This window comes from Takifugu rubripes, chromosome 8, assembly GCF_901000725.2.
Source record: "Takifugu rubripes chromosome 8, fTakRub1.2, whole genome shotgun sequence".
Lineage (NCBI taxonomy): Eukaryota > Metazoa > Chordata > Actinopteri > Tetraodontiformes > Tetraodontidae > Takifugu > Takifugu rubripes.
The window spans coordinates 8,568,260-8,585,076 of record NC_042292.1 but is presented as its reverse complement, the minus strand read 5'-3'; the positions used below and the strand labels follow the sequence as shown (position 1 = coordinate 8,585,076).

At 42.0% G+C, this 16,817-nt stretch overlaps 4 protein-coding genes across 5 annotated transcripts; 3 read left to right on the top strand and 1 right to left on the bottom strand.

The window, feature by feature from the left end:
* Window positions 1-282: 282 nt before the first annotated feature.
* On the top strand, window positions 283-2,739 carry f7i (coagulation factor VIIi). The gene is given in 8 exon segments (NM_001032608.1): window positions 283-343; window positions 437-600; window positions 777-801; window positions 1,189-1,302; window positions 1,423-1,560; window positions 1,737-1,852; window positions 1,921-2,041; window positions 2,150-2,739. Coding segments are annotated over 8 exon segments (1,329 nt in total).
* A 2,105-nt stretch (window positions 2,740-4,844) lies between these two features.
* On the top strand, window positions 4,845-8,412 carry f10 (coagulation factor X). Of its 2 annotated transcripts, XM_029839521.1 has the most exons (9): window positions 4,845-5,004; window positions 5,688-5,848; window positions 6,125-6,149; window positions 6,233-6,346; window positions 6,490-6,621; window positions 6,706-6,953; window positions 7,056-7,173; window positions 7,277-7,464; window positions 7,580-8,412. In XM_029839521.1, exons 1-9 carry the CDS (start codon window positions 4,941-4,943, stop codon window positions 7,997-7,999), a joined length of 1,470 nt encoding a protein of 489 aa, XP_029695381.1. In that variant the 5' UTR covers window positions 4,845-4,940; the 3' UTR covers window positions 8,000-8,412.
* Window positions 8,413-8,870: 458 nt separating this feature from the next.
* On the top strand, window positions 8,871-12,835 carry prozb (protein Z, vitamin K-dependent plasma glycoprotein b). Its single transcript, XM_003966622.3, has 8 exons — window positions 8,871-9,060; window positions 10,067-10,227; window positions 10,309-10,333; window positions 10,411-10,566; window positions 10,686-10,817; window positions 10,892-10,971; window positions 11,430-11,562; window positions 11,655-12,835. The coding sequence occupies exons 1-8, from the start codon at window positions 8,967-8,969 to the stop codon at window positions 12,278-12,280; spliced, it is 1,407 nt and encodes a 468-aa protein (XP_003966671.3). The 5' UTR covers window positions 8,871-8,966; the 3' UTR covers window positions 12,281-12,835.
* Window positions 12,608-16,802, bottom strand: pcid2 (PCI domain containing 2). The gene is made up of 15 exons (XM_029839785.1): window positions 16,691-16,802; window positions 15,943-15,985; window positions 15,771-15,860; window positions 15,196-15,269; window positions 14,986-15,051; window positions 14,862-14,903; window positions 14,708-14,762; window positions 14,529-14,632; window positions 14,322-14,397; window positions 13,973-14,114; window positions 13,640-13,740; window positions 13,481-13,554; window positions 13,277-13,402; window positions 12,881-13,004; window positions 12,608-12,805 (listed from the first exon to the last, which is right to left on the bottom strand). The coding sequence occupies exons 2-15, from the start codon at window positions 15,976-15,978 to the stop codon at window positions 12,716-12,718; spliced, it is 1,200 nt and encodes a 399-aa protein (XP_029695645.1). The 5' UTR covers window positions 15,979-15,985; window positions 16,691-16,802; the 3' UTR covers window positions 12,608-12,715.
* Window positions 16,803-16,817: the final 15 nt, after the last annotated feature.

Below are 16,817 nucleotides of genomic sequence, written 5' to 3'. Positions count from 1 at the left end.
ACTTTTTGGTAGATAACAATGGTCTTCAAGAGTGGAACTCTATGACAATTCACCATAGCCAGTGTACTGCTGACACTTGATCACAGAGCTGAGGGAAATTCTGCAGGTAGCGTTTGAACACTTTAGAGCTGATAGCACTGCTTCGATCGCTTGGGCAACAGCAGATAATCGATTAGCTCAGAGTACATATAGGCCTGGCTCTCTGGTGGGTGGGCAGGGCCTAAAAATACATTCTTTCTTTTAAGAAGTGTCCTTTATTGGAGAATTTAGCTGAGAAGCAACATGTTGATTAGGATTTGCTGCACTGTTTGGATTCTCTTTTCCGCCACTGCTGCCGCTGCAGGTATGTTTATTTGCTTTAAACATTTTTATCATAAAGTCTTTTAGCTTCAGCTAAGATATACCCAGGCACACAAAAACTGATTGCTTATTTCAGTGTTTGTGGAAAGAGACGATGCTAGCACAGTTCTGCAGAGACGGCGGCGGGCAAACAGCGGCTTCCTGGAGGAGATGCAACAAGGAAACCTGAAGAGAGAATGCATCGAGGAGATCTGCAACTACGAAGAAGCTCGAGAAGTATTCGAGGACGATGCCCAGACGGTGAATTGGCACTAAAATTAGTTTACTAAAGTATTAGTTTAGTAAATTTTTAATTTCTACAATTCTTTCAATGCATCAGCTTCGTGGGCCATTCTTAAACAAGTAAAATAAGGTGACACAATCTCTTTGTGATTAGCATCATAGCTATGTCCTAACATTTCTTTATTTGCTTGTAGAGAAAGTTCTGGGAGACATATAACCGTGAGTAATATCATTTATATTCATATGTATCCATGATTTGGATTCATCTTAAAACAATTTTTGTTTATTAAACTATAAATGAACAGTAATCATGCTGATTTTATGCTGATTTTCATCCTGAGTGCTGTGTCGCATTATTGTTTTTGAACATCCTGAAAAATAAAGAGCAAAAGTGCATATTTGTCTTTTTTCAGGTACTTTGTACCTCAGGCTAAGTTCCTATTTGCTTGGATATTGATTTATTAGAATCAGTTTTCTTTTTAGGCAAACATTATTGATCCTTATTTAAAGCAAAAAAATAATAAAATCATCCATTTCTGTCTGAAACAACTGATCCTGAATTCTTAATGATATGAGGAAATAAATGATGAATGATTTTTTGCTCAGGTCATGACCCCTGCTCAGTGATGCCATGTCAGAACAACGGTGTCTGCGTCTCCATGGGAAACACCTACCAATGTCACTGTCCTGAGGGGTTCGGAGGTCAACGATGTGAGACAAGTAAGACAAATACTGAATCAGCTTTCATGTTTCACTGACAAAATCACCCAAACAAGAACATATTTGGATTTTATTTTACAAATGTGTGCTGGACTGTCTCTCCCCCTTTGTTTTCCTCAGAGGCAGAAGATTTCCTAAAATGTCTTTACCAAAATGGACAATGTCAACATTTCTGCGACGGCTCCGGAGCAAGCCGCAAATGTTTCTGTGCCCACGGATACACGCTGGCATCAGACGGACGACAGTGTATCGCCGAGGGTACAACTATGATAGTTACTCATTTTAATCACTGATGCACCTTTAGATTTGCATTTTTAGATATCAAAATATGATAATTGGTGATCAAACAAGGGGCGATTCAGTGTGCAGCTAAATGTGTTTCACCTGTTTAAAATCTCTCAGTTGACTTCTGACAGTTGCATCCTTTGTTGTAGTGGAGTTTCCCTGTGGTCAGCTGCCCCCACCTGAAACAGGACCAGACCAGACTGTAGTGGGTCAGACCAGGCTGGTCGGGACAAACCACTGTCCTAAAGGAGAGTGTCCGTGGCAGGTGAGCACCGGAGTTTACAGTCACCGATGGAGAATAAAACTGTTGATCGCAGTCTATCTGCTGCTTAGGTCCTGGTGCAGTTACACGGACAGAGTCACTGTGGCGGGGTGCTAATCAGGCCTGACTGGGTCATAACCGCTGCCCACTGTGTTACTGGGAAACAACCCCAACACCTATCAGTGGTAGCAGGTAATCGAAGTCTTGAGTTAGAATTTTTATTTTTCCACTAAAATTTCGACCAATGTTCTGTGATTTGGTTCTGTAAAGTTGTAAAAAAAAGCTTTATTCTGTTACCAGGGGAACATAACTTGGACAATGATGATGGAACAGAACAGAAAATCCCTGTTGCTAGGGTATTTGCACACGAAGGCTACGTCTCAGAGACGGGTGACAAAGATATCGCCTTGCTCCATCTGAATGCATCAGTTACCCTGAACCGTGGCGTCATCCCCGTATGCCTCCCAACCAAAGACCTGGCCGAGCGGGAACTGCTGATGACTCGCTATCACACCGTATCCGGGTGGGGCAAGAGGACCAATGGAGGCAACGAGGATCACGGCGTGGTTAACACTGCGCCTGTGTCGCCATTCCTCCGCAAATTTTCTGTCCCCATTATCCCCAACCCTCAGTGCTCCCACAGAAGCCAGTTCAACTTCACTGACAACATGTTGTGCGCCGGGTATCTGGAGGGGAACCAGCAGAGTTGCCGTGGAGATGATGGGAGCCCACTGGTCACTCTGTATGGCTCCACTCACTTCCTGATAGGAGTGGTGGGATGGGGACGGGGATGTCCAAACCCAGGATATTACGGGGTTTACACCAACATGGGCAACTTTGTGGATTGGGCAAATGGCATCATGATGGCAGCCAATAAAAAATCAACATAGATAGCTGTAGCGGTGACTTCTATGAAGCTAGAACAGAATATTTTTGAAGCAGACAGAAATTCAGGAACATTGAAACTAAAAGTTTTATTTCAAATGAGTCAATAAATGTGATTTTTTTGAAAAATTAAGATGATGAAGTTTTTTTTTTTGTGAAGTTCCGTTCATAAAAGTGTTTTTCATTCTCAAACTAATTAAATTAAAATGCAGAATTGAATACAATTAGAATATTATTTAGGATATAAATTAATTTCTTTTTAAAACACCAACTTTGCTGTGTTAAGCTGACTGTGAATCAAACAGTTAAAGAATTTCAGCTCTGAAATTTACCGTCAGTCATGAAGTCGCGACAGTTACGTAAACCAACATCTTTTTTTTCATTTTGAACTCAGAATTCCTTCTTCTCTCTTGTATCAACATGTGCAAGGAACATGAACATATAACACTGAACATCTGGGCCCGTGGAAGAGAGTAATGGGGAAAAGTAAAAGGGAGCCAACTGTGGCTACACGTCCAAAGTACATGCCAAGAGTTTAAAACAAGACTAGTGTGTCTGTCTCAGTTGTTGTTTCGTATCAAACTGTTTTAGATGGATGTAATTATTATAAGCAATTATGACATTCATGCGTAATTCTTTTTCATTTTAAGTTTAAGAACAGAACAAGAACATGTGTGGTTTCCATCTGGCATGTTAACATAGCGATAGCAGCATTGGCTAATAGAGAATGTCACCCTCATCTGGAAGATGAGTTTGTTCAGAATGCGCTACATAGCATAAGTCAATTGACTCAACTAACGTTAACTTTTAGAGTCCTGTAGCATCAGTTCATTTACCCGCAGAAGCTGAGCATCCATTCACTTGGGATGAACCGCACGGAATAGCTTTTTTCAGTGCTTTGATACTCGATGGTCATTGGATAAATGCTTTGATTTTGTCCCTCGGTGTTCTTGGGGGTGAGTGGAGCAGTGGGCCAGCCTCGGATGGCCTGGAAGCTGGGCTAACGCATGATGATTGGAGGATCAGTTGAAAGGCTGAATCCCTTCTTGATTGTCAGCTATTTTGACATAGACACTGGCAAGTCATCATTAGGAGCTCGGTCCCATCATGGATTTTGCGAGTAAAGTCAAAAGAAATACAGGAAGTCTGGTGAAATTGTTAATTTCTGACACTATAAATAAAACACAGTGGTCGTATTTTCTTGCTTCAGTTTAACATAATTTCAAAAATTTCCCTGTTGGAGTTTAACATTGTTTCTTTAGTTTGTCCAATTATTTTAGCTATTGGCCAAGACTCCCAACTGCCCCTGTTTGAAAGACCACCAGCTGCCACTGGCACCAATGTTCCTGGTACTCAAAAGAAAGATACAAGAACCAGGTTTTGTACTCACTGCTGATACTGGTGAACATGCTGATGGTGGAATTGTAGCTCATGCACGCTGTACGGAATGTGCATGTTGACAGAATCATAGTTACAACTGAAACACCCCATAATTCCCAGACCTTGAATGGTGCATCTAACACTGGATCACACAGCAGTTGAAATGAAAACCAGATGTTTTCCTTGTAGCTTTTCTCAAAACCTTACGGATCATCAGGGAGAACCCAGCGTAAACCCAGTGTGACCTGGACTCTGCTTGACCCCTGATGCTGTGCTGTAGTATCTGGTACCAAAACATTAGCGTCAGTGTCCTGTCAGTTTTGAGGGGTGGCCAAAAGAAGCCCCCACAAGAGCTACATTTGCTCCTCTGATAGCCATCCCTCACAGTTGTTCCTTCTCCAACTCACTCAAATCCCTACACCTGTCCACTTTTGCTGCTTCTACCACCTCAACTTTTAAGACAAAATGACTGAAATAAGACTTTGTAACTAATCTGTTTTCAAATTATCACATAAAACTGAATAAATAAGCTGTAAAAACTGTTGATCTTAACATTTGTCCTCAACTCTCTGAACCAAAACAAAATTAATGATACAAATACTTCATCCTGTTGGTATTTTCTTTCCAGCAATGCACTCTGGGATGCCAGAAGATAAGCCACGCCCCTTACGATCAGTGCGCAGACAGCCTCCCCCCACCTCTCTCTCTCTGACCAGTCGTTGCCCTCTCCACCCCTCCTCTCTCCATCCCACACAGTCAGGATCCAACAGTTCCATTCAGCACACTAAGGTCCACTTCCAGCGGATCGAACCATCCACGAGGGACCATGTTTTGGTTACATCGACTGTCCCTGGGCTTCCTGCTCATCAACCTGGCCACCGCTCACATAGGTACGTTGGCTAAAATTCTTAAGTTTTTGAGGTGGAGATGGAGTGTAAAGCAAAGGAGGAAATGTAGGTTGAAAGTGTTCTGAGTGGTTTGGGAATGATTGATGGTCAGCAGGTAACACTTGATCCGCCCCCATATTTTTGTTTACCATCAGGATTTTTATTGACACCTAAAAATCTTACATTTGACCACAGGCTAATGTGAATGAAAGCCCAATTGCGGCTTGTGAATTCTTGTTTTTTCTCCCAATTTTGAAGAAACGTGATATTTACTAAAATAAACCTCTTTAATCATCACACTGCTGATAATGCTGCTAGCAGTATGGCTAATTATAGCATGTACTTACCCCTGAGATCTAAGGGTTACAGTAAAGTGAAAAGGGTAAGTGTTCAAATTTACATTTATTTTAAAGTATTGAGTACTCACAGGCCTGAATTCAATCAAATTACAGCCACTTCATTTTGGTCTATAAACCAAGTGTGAATAACAGTATTTTAGTTATTTTATTTTAGTTGTTATCTTAAATTCTAATGGACAGTAGTCAATTACTTAAACTTTAATTTAGTTTTACTAAAAATTAATCAAGTATTTGTAGTGTGTAATCCAACCGGAGAAGCTAGGTGGCTAAAGCTAACCAAATATTTGCTGTGACTGAAAAAAATGATGTTTCGGTTGTTCTTCATAGCCTTTCTGGACAAAACGGGGGCCAGTCAGTTGCTGAGCCGGCAACGGCGAGCTAACAGCCTTTTCGAAGAGGTGAAACAAGGCAATATGGAGAGAGAGTGCAACGAGGAGCACTGCAGCAAGGAGGAGGCGCGGGAGATTTTCGAAGACGACGATAAAACCGTACAGACAAACCTACATCGACACGCCACTATCAAACAAATCCATCATCAGAACTCTAAAAGAAGCAACATTAATACTGCACACTAGGTTGCTAACTCAGGTTAGCTGTCTGCAACATATACTGTATGTTGAAATCCATGGCAACCTTATAATATAATGTTCATGACTCAGACAAAATGTGTAACAATTAAAACATCCAAATTCAGCTGTTAAAAAAATGCATTTTCAGATTTTCAGATTTTAAAGGTTTAAAACTTTTTAATTCTGTTTTTACAGAATGAATTTTGGGCCATATATTATGGTAGGTTATTTCAGGCTGTTTTGTCAAAACAACTGAAATCTAAAAATGGCTGCAAACATCATTTTTTAATTTTTATTTTTTAGATGGTGATGCATGTAAATCTACGCCCTGTGTAAATAAAGGGCGTTGCAAAGACGGAATTGGCAGCTACACGTGCTTCTGCCTCTCTGGCTACCAAGGCTTCAACTGTGAAATCGGTAAACAATGTGGAAAATGTAGACAAATGCTGTTTTTGGTCTTTTTTTAAAGGTGATTTCAAAAAGCCGTTCCAATCAGTTTTGATAGCAGCCAGTACTGTGACCAGTCTAAACAACCACTGGTGTCTTCTGTGTATCTGCAGTTATTCCACAGCTCTGCGAGAATGAAAACGGTGGATGTGAACACTTTTGTAAAGTGGTTCGGGGTAACGTTCGATGCTCTTGTGCTGACGGATACGAACTGGGACCGGACGATAAATCCTGCCAATCCAACGGTGAGAGGAAAAAGCTGAGACAACGTGACTGGCCCAAAAGAAAAATCAAAGAGAATCCTTCAAACCTGATGTAAACTCTTGCAGAGACTTTCAGGTGCGGTGGAATAATCACTGAAAACGTCAGAACTATTTTACGGTACCGGCCGAATACCAACACCAACGGTACGAAGTCGGACAACAGCAGCTCCACCAACTCCACTGAACAGGAGGATGAAGAGTTCAGCAGTGGCACCAGCCAGAGGAAGGCTCACGCCGCCTCAGACCACGAAATGTCGACGATGACCCGTATTGTCAATGGCGAGGACTGTCCACCTGGAGAGTGTCCATGGCAGGTAACCATCCCTTAGATTACCTCCAAACATTGTTTGTGTCTTTTTTCCAGTACCATTTGCAGCCGTGACATTTGATTATACTGTCCCATCTGGACCTCACAGGCCGTCCTCCTGAATGAGGAACACCATTGGTTCTGTGGGGGAACTATCCTCAACCCATACATTATCCTGACTGCCGCCCACTGCATGAATGAGACACGCTACTTCTACATCAGACTGGGTAAAGATATTCTAGCTTGGACACACACACACACACACACACAGCTCGCAACCCTATATTTTCTGTATATTTCTGAATCCCGCCATTGACAATGTTTTCCCAGGTGAGTCTGACATGTTGGAGAACGAGGGCACTGAAGCTATGTATGAAGTGGAAACTATATTGGCCCACTACAATTACAAACCAAACACCTACCACAACGACATCGCGCTCATCAAACTGACCAAGCCCATCAAGTACTCAAGGTTCATCCTGCCAGCCTGCATACCAGAGCAGGAGTTTGCTGAATCGGTGAATCCATCAAACATCGTCACAGTTCACAAATGACAAGTTTAATCTCAGCTTTCAGACAGCACATCTTAGCTCACACCAGCTGCATTTCTAAATGTAAAGTGTTCTCTCACAGGTTCTGATGCAGCAATCCGACGGCATGATCAGCGGCTTCGGTCGCCTTGGTGGAAACAGGCAAACATCCCCCATCCTGAAGCGCCTTACTATTCCTTATGTGGAACGGCGAACCTGCATGGAATCCACTTCCCTGCGCATCTCTGCCCGTATGTTCTGCGCCGGCTACGATGAGATAGCAAAGGACGCCTGTCAGGGGGACAGCGGAGGGCCGCATGTGACGCGCTACCGCAGCACTTACTTTATCACCGGAATTGTGAGCTGGGGCGAGGGCTGTGCGCAAAAGGGCAAATACGGTGTCTACACACAGGTGTCCAAGTACATCCGTTGGATCCGCGATGGCATTAACACGCTGATTCCCAAAGGACAGAGTACCAGACTGAAGAGGCACTACGGCCCCATCAGACGCATCGTTGGCTAGGTATAAAAAAGATCAACCAAACAGTCCACTTAAGGTTTAAATTCAAAATCAGCCACAGAAACCATAGAAGATTACAATTCAACTCATGCTGCTCAGCTAGTGAGTTCCTCAGAGTCCTATTCCGGGTCCTCCAATTCTTGATAAGGGCGATCAGAAAATGCAGGCGCGTTATCAGACGACGCCAATCGTTTCATTGTAAAACATCAACATCTGTGATGTAAAAGAACTTGATTTGCTCTCTTCTCTGGATTAAACCCAAGTGATGAGTTGTTTTCATGTATTTTTGATCAAGAATTGGCATTTTGTGCGAATCAGAAAAACAACTGTTGATGTATATATTTTTGTGTGCATAAAATAAAATGATTATCTATCCTCTTTTATCCTTTATTCTCCTCCGAATAAACAGTTGTGGTGACTTTTGTCTTAAAAAATGCTTCCGGGTCAGAGTTATTCTGGGATGGTGGCTGCAGACACATTCGGAGCCTTCAGTGGTCTCGTTCTTTGTTGTTTTAGTGACTCGATACCTCTGTACCTTTGTCCATGTTTGTCTCGAATAAAGAAACTAAATATTTGTGTTTCAGAGGTCGGACGGTCTGCTTGCTTTGGTGATTGTGGACAGACCAGAGTCCAGCACAAGAGAAACGCTCTCTAAACAAACAACTGATTAATCGGAACTCTTTACAGCAACAAATTTGGAAATTGCATTTGAATTTAGGAAATAAGTTCGATTGTAGAAATGTGAGGTTGTTGGCTAAGAGGCTACGACAACGAGCCTCACAATAAAAACTGCTTCAAAAGTCAATGTTGAGGTTTTCAGTCACCAAAGTCATTATTGATTTTTATTAAGGGTGACTTGGATTTTACTGTAAAATCCTGTCATGTTTTGGTTTGTAACAAAAGGCTTGACTCAACTGAACTGTGAGCGTGTACGTGCGCACACGCTCACGCTCACAGAGAAGCCAGTGACATGGCGGTCAGCATCATGTCCGCTCCAGCTCGAGTGTGTGTCCTGCATCTCTGCCTCCTCGGTGGCCTCTTGCAGGTCCTCGTCCAGGGAGAAGGTAAAACGCCTGACATTTCTCCTCCTTGTTTCTTTTCTCAGGTTTTTGACTATCAGCTGACATCAGAATATAACAATTGTTCAGCAACAGTCTTATTTCATTGCGAAGATAAGATAAACTAAATTATGTGACAATGTAGATAGATACTTTATTGTCAATTCACTCCATGTTTTGAACATACAGAAGAACCGAAATACTGTTTCTCTTCTCTCTAGCTTATCGTGCTGTAATGTAAAATTAAAAATGAATAGAATAACATAACAATATAAATAAGGCAAAAAGGGGGTAAAATAAGGCGCCAAAGATGCTTTTAAATTGATAAAATTTGTAAAAATGTACCATTTATTATAAATCTTTGCTTAATGGCTGGTTTCCTCAGATGCTGCTAGATTAGAACAGGGTAATTTACAGCATTTGTCTGTATTCATAATTAATGTGGCCAAAAATAAACACGTGAGCAACCTAAATTTATTGTCAAATTATTACAACTACCATAATTTTGGATATAAATTTCTAGAGATATTAAATCATTTTGTATGGGACAAGGTCAGTCAGAGCTAGCAGCAACTACCAGAACAATGATGACAGGAACTCGAGACAGTAATTTGTTTTTTTAGCTTTTTCAAATCATTCTATTTGTTTATTTATTTAGTTTTTTGTGTGTTAAAAGTCCTTATTTTAATATGATAGGGGCAGTTATTATTTGAAGATTATACTACATCGATTTTTGGGTATTTAGAAAACAAGGTCTTTATTGTATTTTCCAATTATTTTGAGATAATTAAAATACAGATGTGACATTATTGTTTTGGTATAATAACAGGTTATTTAGATGTAGCTAAAAGTCTTTTGAAGTATTAAGTTGAGCTATTTGGTCATTTATGCACAGCAGGCCATTGTTTGGTGATGAATCCCATTAAATGAAGGCAGTTACTTCGTTGATTAGGGCTTTTTCTGATATATATATAAATATTTGTAGGACAATAATGTCTTGAACTGTTTGCAGTGTTTTGGGGGCCACAGACCAGCAATGTGTTTTTGCGATCCAAGCGGGCAAACATGTACCTGATTGAGGAGATCCTGCAGGGGAACCTGGAGCGAGAGTGCTACGAGGAGCTGTGTACCTATGAGGAGGCTCGCGAGTACTTCGAGAACACCAAGAACACGGTCGGATTTCATCAACTGTTTTGGCATCAAGTTTTTGATGCCCACCCAAAATCCCTAAAATCTTGTTTTGCTTTTCAACAGGAAGTCTTCTGGGCAGGTTACCATGGTGAGACTTCCTCCTTCCCCAAATATATAATGATAAACTGATAAGTTGACGTTTGGGATCTGGTCTGTTCCCGAAAGATGGGAACCAGTGCGAGCCGAATCCCTGTCTCCACGGAGGAAACTGCACCGACAAGAGAGGGGCGTTCAACTGCTCCTGTGTTGCCCCCTACTATGGAAAAACCTGTGAGCTGGGAGCTAGAAGACAGAAAACTGAATTACAATCCAGCAGATCAGGCAAGGGGATCTGTTGGCTCCACCCAGAAAATGGCTACTCAGCAAAAATCATCATTCATGTGGCATCTTTAATTTCTGTGACATCACTTCCCCATTTGTACCTGCTGCATCTCTTTCAGAGTATTCCCAGTGTCCCACCGATGGTCCCACAGCCTGTCAGCAGTTTTGCACCACCCTCTACCACACCTTCAGGTGCTTCTGTATGCCAGGATTCAAACTACAGAGCGACAAACGGAGCTGCCACCCCGAAGGTCTGATTCACCAATATTCAACAACTGATCCGTCTGTTCAGACTGGCTAAAAAAATCCACTACTTTTCCCTCAGTGGAGTTTCCCTGCGGACAACTTCCTAAAACCTCCAACAGGTCCACATTACTATGTCTCCATGGAAACTGTCCCTGGCAGGTAAGAAACTGGATATCAATTGTATATTTGTATGGAAATAGTTACATATTAGATATAGGCTCCATATTAATACAGATGCTTCAGTGTGTATTGTGGGTGCTGGCGAATCATTCAGGTGTGTAACCTGCCTTCGCCCACATGCAGCAGGGATAGGCTCCACCCCCTCCCTGTGACCCTGGAAGGGATGAAGCAATAGTGGTCTGATGTGTAGATTAGATTTATTCATAAGGATATTGGCAAGAGTTGCAAATAATATTTAAATATATCATCATTCAGCATACAGAGAATATCTCTCCTTCCTCTTGCCATCTTGACACTTGTGCTTCTTAGAAGATAAAGATTGATTGAAGGAATTAAAAATTTCTTTTAAAATAATGTCACCAAGAGCTACTTTTAGTCTTAGGATTCTTTGTGAATATGGGTCCAGGATGTTCTGAGCCTTGTGGCCTCTTCTGCAGGTGAAAGTGGTGAATAGCAGAGGGGTGGAGCTGTGCGGAGGTGTTCTAATGGCTCAGTCCGCTGTTCTAACTGGTGCTAGCTGTCTCCATCAGCTCAATGACGTCCCGCCACAGGACCTTTACGTGGTTCCTGGTACTGAGATTCATTCACCAAATTCTCATTTTACTCATCCTGAAGGTTTCTGTGAGCTGTTTGTTTCTGCCACATTGTTTTTATCATGCTAGGCAACCAGAAGAGGTACCTGCCCGTCCAAACTGTGCATCTCCACCCTCGTTTCCGCAGAGGACATCCCGACAATGACCTCGCCTTCCTAATACTGGTGCACCCTTTGAAGTTTAGCCACGCCCTAATCCACCTCTGCCTGCCCCCAAAGGACTTTTGTGAAAAAATTCTGATGCATTCTGGGACAAAGGGATTCACCAAAAGACATGGGGGCGGTCAGACCCAGGAACTAGCGTACATGACATTGGACCAGTGCCGCAATCAGATGAACGTCTCGCATCGGCTCAGCAACAAAATGTTCTGCATGAGGCGTACCGATGCCACGAGGAGGCCGAGCTACCCGAGCAAAGATGGATTTTCCAGGCCGGAAGCAGGAAACAATTCCAGAGTTCAGAATTCAGCGACCAACTCGAGGCAGTGCGGCCGTCTACTGCCTGGGACACCTGTTGCCACTGTCGACCATGGAACAGTGTACCTGACAGGGCTCCTAAAGTCAGCGTACTCTGACTGCGATGACGGGAAGGTGTTCACCAAAATATCCCGCTACCAAAGCTGGATAAATATGTTGATGGAAGAACTTGATAATGACATGATCCCCCAGAACATTCAGTTCCCCAGTCCTTACTAACACCCCCTGCTGCAATTAATACAATGTTTTTCAACCAAATTTTGAACCAAAAATATCATTTCCAAATCTGAATTCTGTCCTACCTTATTAAATACATTAATCTTTTTACTGTACTAACAATGAATGCTAATGTTTATCTTTTCAATCTGTAAGAAACTAAAATAGTCATTTTTACTGTCAGTCTGTATTTAAACCATATCACATAAGATTAAACTGCAGAACATCTCTCAGTAACAACAAAAGGTAAAATATCCAATACCCAAAATGCACCATCAAACCTCCAGCTGTCAAAAATGATTTCTGTATGAAAATAATCATTTCATCACACATCGAAAAAGTATTTTATTCAACATTTTCAGGGTAAAAAAAATATTTTTAAAAATAAATTGGAAAATTGGAAACATCATAGCCAGAGGGAATTGTGGGTACTGTAGTTTAGGACACTAGAGATAGTGGAGGGAACGGATTCTGTTTACTGACCACGAGCTTCTGGTGTTGGTGGGAGATGTAACCTTTGATGTGACCCTGCAATAAAAGAAAAGCACTCAAACTAATGCATTCACACTTCAGACGCTCCCTTTATTGCACGAATGAGCTCACCATGTAAATGAGATTGGCCAGGATGCACTGCACCTCGTCCAAGTCTACGTCCTCCACCTGCATCATATTCAGAGCCACCAGAAAGGCATCTAGGGGGAGCTGGTGAGTCCTGAGCAACAGATACCTGCAGCAAAGGCCATCAATTAATGTAAAGTTCAGGCAAAACACACAAACTATCGACTGAAATCGAGGTAACAATGGTTATGATTTACAATCATACAATATGAGAGACAGAAAAACCATTAAATAATTTATGATGTGGCGGATGCACATCAGGGCAATGTCCCTCGAAAGCGAGCTAATAATGATTTCACTAATAATGAAATTCTAATGTCAGGCTCTGGCTGTAGATCCAGTGGTAGCCAGCAGAAGGTGCCGCCACCGAGCTAAACTCACACTTTCTTGAACAGGTTCCTGTAGGTGATGATCTTGAGCTTCTCCAGGATGAGGAAGATCCCACATCGGATGAAGAACGTCTCGTGTTTGACTAAGGCCTCATTCAGAAGCAGCAGATTCCCCTCACTGACACACAATCAACCTGTGAGTAAGCCGGCAGCGCTGATGTCAATATCTAAGATGTCATCCCAATCATTCGATTACCTCACTCCTTTAGTCACATCGGCAAACTGCAATAGATCATATTTTCTCAGGAGCTGGTGGGTCGGCATGTGACCCTGAAAAAAAGAGCAACATTATGGTTTTTTAAGAGTTAGAGCTGAATTGTGGTTTGTCATTTTTCTGCCAATTTTAGTTTCTGACCAGCAGCATCTTCACGGGCAGCAGGTAGATGAGAATCATCCTCTTGTTCTTCTGACTGGAGCGATGACAGTGATGGAAAGAGTACGACAGGAAGTCCTCCGCTGCAAAGACAAAAACAGACAATCATAAAATCCTGATCATCTGCTTTAGGCTCATTGATTGAATCACTTGATGCTGAAGGAAGCTTATGCTCTACAGTTTAAAGTGTTTGGTTGTGTAAACTAAATGCTTCAGCTGCTGCTTTGTTGCTTTGAGTTGACTCTTCTTCATATATTTAACATTAAAATGTGAATTAAATTGCAGCTAAAATAAAAATGAGTTGAGGCTAAATACCCAGTTTGAAGTCGCTGTCGAACATGGCTTTGCGGCCCACGTAGTATTTATACGTGACCTTCTGCGCTTGACTGTAGTCGTTCTTCAGGTTGGAGCTGTCAATGGCTCTGATCAGAGGTTTACACAAGTGCAGCTTATTGATCTGATTTAAAATAAATAGGGGAAAAAACAACCGATTAAACGTTCACTTTAGATTATAAGTGACATTGTTTAGAATCATTTTGATTCTCTGTGACTCTTAGTTCTTATAATGGCATCACTGCAGAACTAATTTCATAGATCAATTCTGATAGCAATGTTCAATGGTTTACTGTGCACATGACAGTCTCAATGCATCATCTGTTTGGACCTTAAAGTAGATCTTAAAGAGCTGGTTGCTGAGGAACATCATTCCCCACTTCTTTGAGTCCTCAATCCCGGCACGGCTGTTGATAAAAATCAAATAAAAACGTTTACCGAAAGTCCGGAAAATCCATAATCCATCATCTATGTGCAAAAATATGTTGAAATAATTGTTAAAAGGAAACTGTTAAAAGGTATCTTTGTCAAGACTCACTTGTCGCTGGCACATATTCTGAAGCAGCTCATGAGATGCTCTGCTGCTTTCTCCAACATCTCACTCGGTTGACCTTTACTCTTCTTCTGCAGCTGTTGTTCAGCCTGGACACATGCACACACTCATTTATAAGAACTCAACAGAATACTCACTCTTATGACAACAGTTCAGATTCTTACATTGTTGGCAAATATCCTAAGATCCAGAGCAACAGCAAACATCACTGGCAGAGCCCTGCAAACAAACAAACAAACACACACAGATATACAACAATTCCAACATTAGCGTGGCCACTTGTTGCCAAAATTAATTACAAGCAAGTTTCATCCTCACCAGTTCTCCTCTTTCTGAGCCTGGAAAGCTCTCAGGAAGGATGTGAGAGGTCAAGGATTGACACCGATTAATTATTATTTACTTTGGCATCACTGAGTGCATCATAAAGGATCATAAAGGATATTGGACTACGAGCGTCTGAAACTTGTAGGCTTCAACAAAGTCGTGATTCGCCACTGCGTATGTACACCTGTAGCATACAGAGATCAAACAGACCAGTTGTTATGGTTACAAGTACTTAATATTACCCTGGGCTCCGAATGGACCTCAGCTATTTCTGAGAAAACAGAATCCAGATTCCTGAGGATTAGTAGTGGCTGCTCGCTTTCCCTACCTAAGGTGAGCTGCGACCATCTCATCGTACGGTGGCTCTAAAAGCTGCTGACATTTTTCTTCTGGGTTGGCCAGCTGAAACACACAAAGACCAGTCAGACCATGTGTCAGCAACACAATACAATGGCATGAACATATTTTCTTGTGTAGTTTTTCTGCTTCTCTCCCCCACCTCCCCATCCATCTCCAGGCATAGCTTTGCGTTAACCTGCTGACCTATGACCCCGCTGACCAGCTCAACCCTTACACTGACAGCTTGTTGTAATTAATGGACGTGCATGATCTCTGCCTATTCTCTCCTCTGCCTGTCCTCCTCCCCCTTCTCCTCTCTCTCTACCTATCCGGCCATCAGCATGAGGGTCCCCCTACATGAGCCTGGTCCTCCTCAAGGTTTCTTCCTTTTAAAGGGGAGTTTTTCCTTGCCACTGTTGCTTGTTGGGGGTCATGCCCTGGGATTCTATAAAGCGCCTAGAAACAATTTTAATTGTTACAGATGCTATATAAATAAATGTCTATTGGTTGGTTGGTTGATTTATTGATACTCCTCACAGCAGTCTTGTGTGGGCAGAAGCTCACCTGCAGCCGGGGATTGGCAACATGTGGGTGTTTGAAGGAAAGCAGCTCTGCACAGAATGAACCCTCATGATTATCAATGGATTCAGAAACCTGTCAGAAGAAAACAACAATGAGGAAGGATCACGACAAGGATTCCAACAGACGTAGAGAAACAGAAGGTGCAGCATCTCACCTGCTGCAGATACTGGTTGATCGTGATGTGGGCCATGATGATACTTTAGCAGTGAATGGAAAACAAAGGTGAGGTTATTTACAGTTTCTTCCCATTTTTACACGTTTTATTGAGTAAGCCGCTGTGGAATAATTCAGGTCTGGGGGGCTCGGTAAGAACGCATTAACAAGAGGACCCAATGCGGGTTTTTTTTAAGGTCATACTCATAAGTTTGGGCAAGACAATTAAGGTTGTTACAGGAAAATGATAGTAGTCTTAAGGCTGAGATAAGGTGATATCGGATTTTTGGTGATATCGGAGGTACACGATAGAGAGTAGTAGCGAAAAAGGAGGTGACAGAGGTGACATAGTGGAAAGGGGATTCATGATTTCAGCCCTGTAATCTTTAAAGATCAATGGACTAAGCCTCTCAGACCAGTTGATCGTCATGTTTGCTGTTTAACACACACGTCTTTTTCAGGCAGGGCTGCCGGACCTCTACCTGTAGGGCTTTCCTACATAGTGATCAAAAGAGTACAAATAATCAATGTATTTCGCCGAGATAGATAAAGTGATCTACACTTTTAGCATGGTTTTATTTTCCTTAACTCACTTTGCGAAACAAACAGGAGCATCAACTCGCATAAATAACGCACTGCTTCATTTCGATGTTATACTTCCAGTTAGAACACTTTTAAATCGCAGTTTTTATGCGTCATTGCTGGAAAGAAATAATTTGCAAATAATGGGAAAATAACGCCAAAAATACCTTGAAAAAGGTGTTGTGTTTTTTTTACTCCAGTCAATCAGTCCGGCATCATCCAGGAAATCGGACCAGTATGGGCGATGAACAACATCCGGGTCATTATTTTAGCTTCCGGAACGTTTTCAGAATA

Coding starts and splice junctions, on each gene's coding strand:
- f10 (XM_029839521.1), top strand. CDS start 4,941: ATGTTTTGGTTACATCGACTGTCCCTGGGCTTCCTGCTCATCAACCTG. Junction 6,150..6,232: donor ATTTTGGGCCATATATTATG/GTAGGTTATTTC, acceptor TTTATTTTTTAG/ATGGTGATGCATGTAAATCT. Junction 6,347..6,489: donor AGGCTTCAACTGTGAAATCG/GTAAACAATGTG, acceptor GTGTATCTGCAG/TTATTCCACAGCTCTGCGAG.
- prozb (XM_003966622.3), top strand. CDS start 8,967: ATGGCGGTCAGCATCATGTCCGCTCCAGCTCGAGTGTGTGTCCTGCAT. Junction 10,228..10,308: donor TCGAGAACACCAAGAACACG/GTCGGATTTCAT, acceptor GCTTTTCAACAG/GAAGTCTTCTGGGCAGGTTA. Junction 10,972..11,429: donor ATGGAAACTGTCCCTGGCAG/GTAAGAAACTGG, acceptor CCTCTTCTGCAG/GTGAAAGTGGTGAATAGCAG.
- pcid2 (XM_029839785.1), bottom strand. CDS start 15,978: ATGGCCCACATCACGATCAACCAGTATCTGCAGCAG. Junction 15,052..15,195: donor ATGGTCGCAGCTCACCTTAG/GTAGGGAAAGCG, acceptor TGTATGCTACAG/GTGTACATACGCAGTGGCGA. Junction 14,398..14,528: donor AGAATATGTGCCAGCGACAA/GTGAGTCTTGAC, acceptor TTTTATCAACAG/CCGTGCCGGGATTGAGGACT.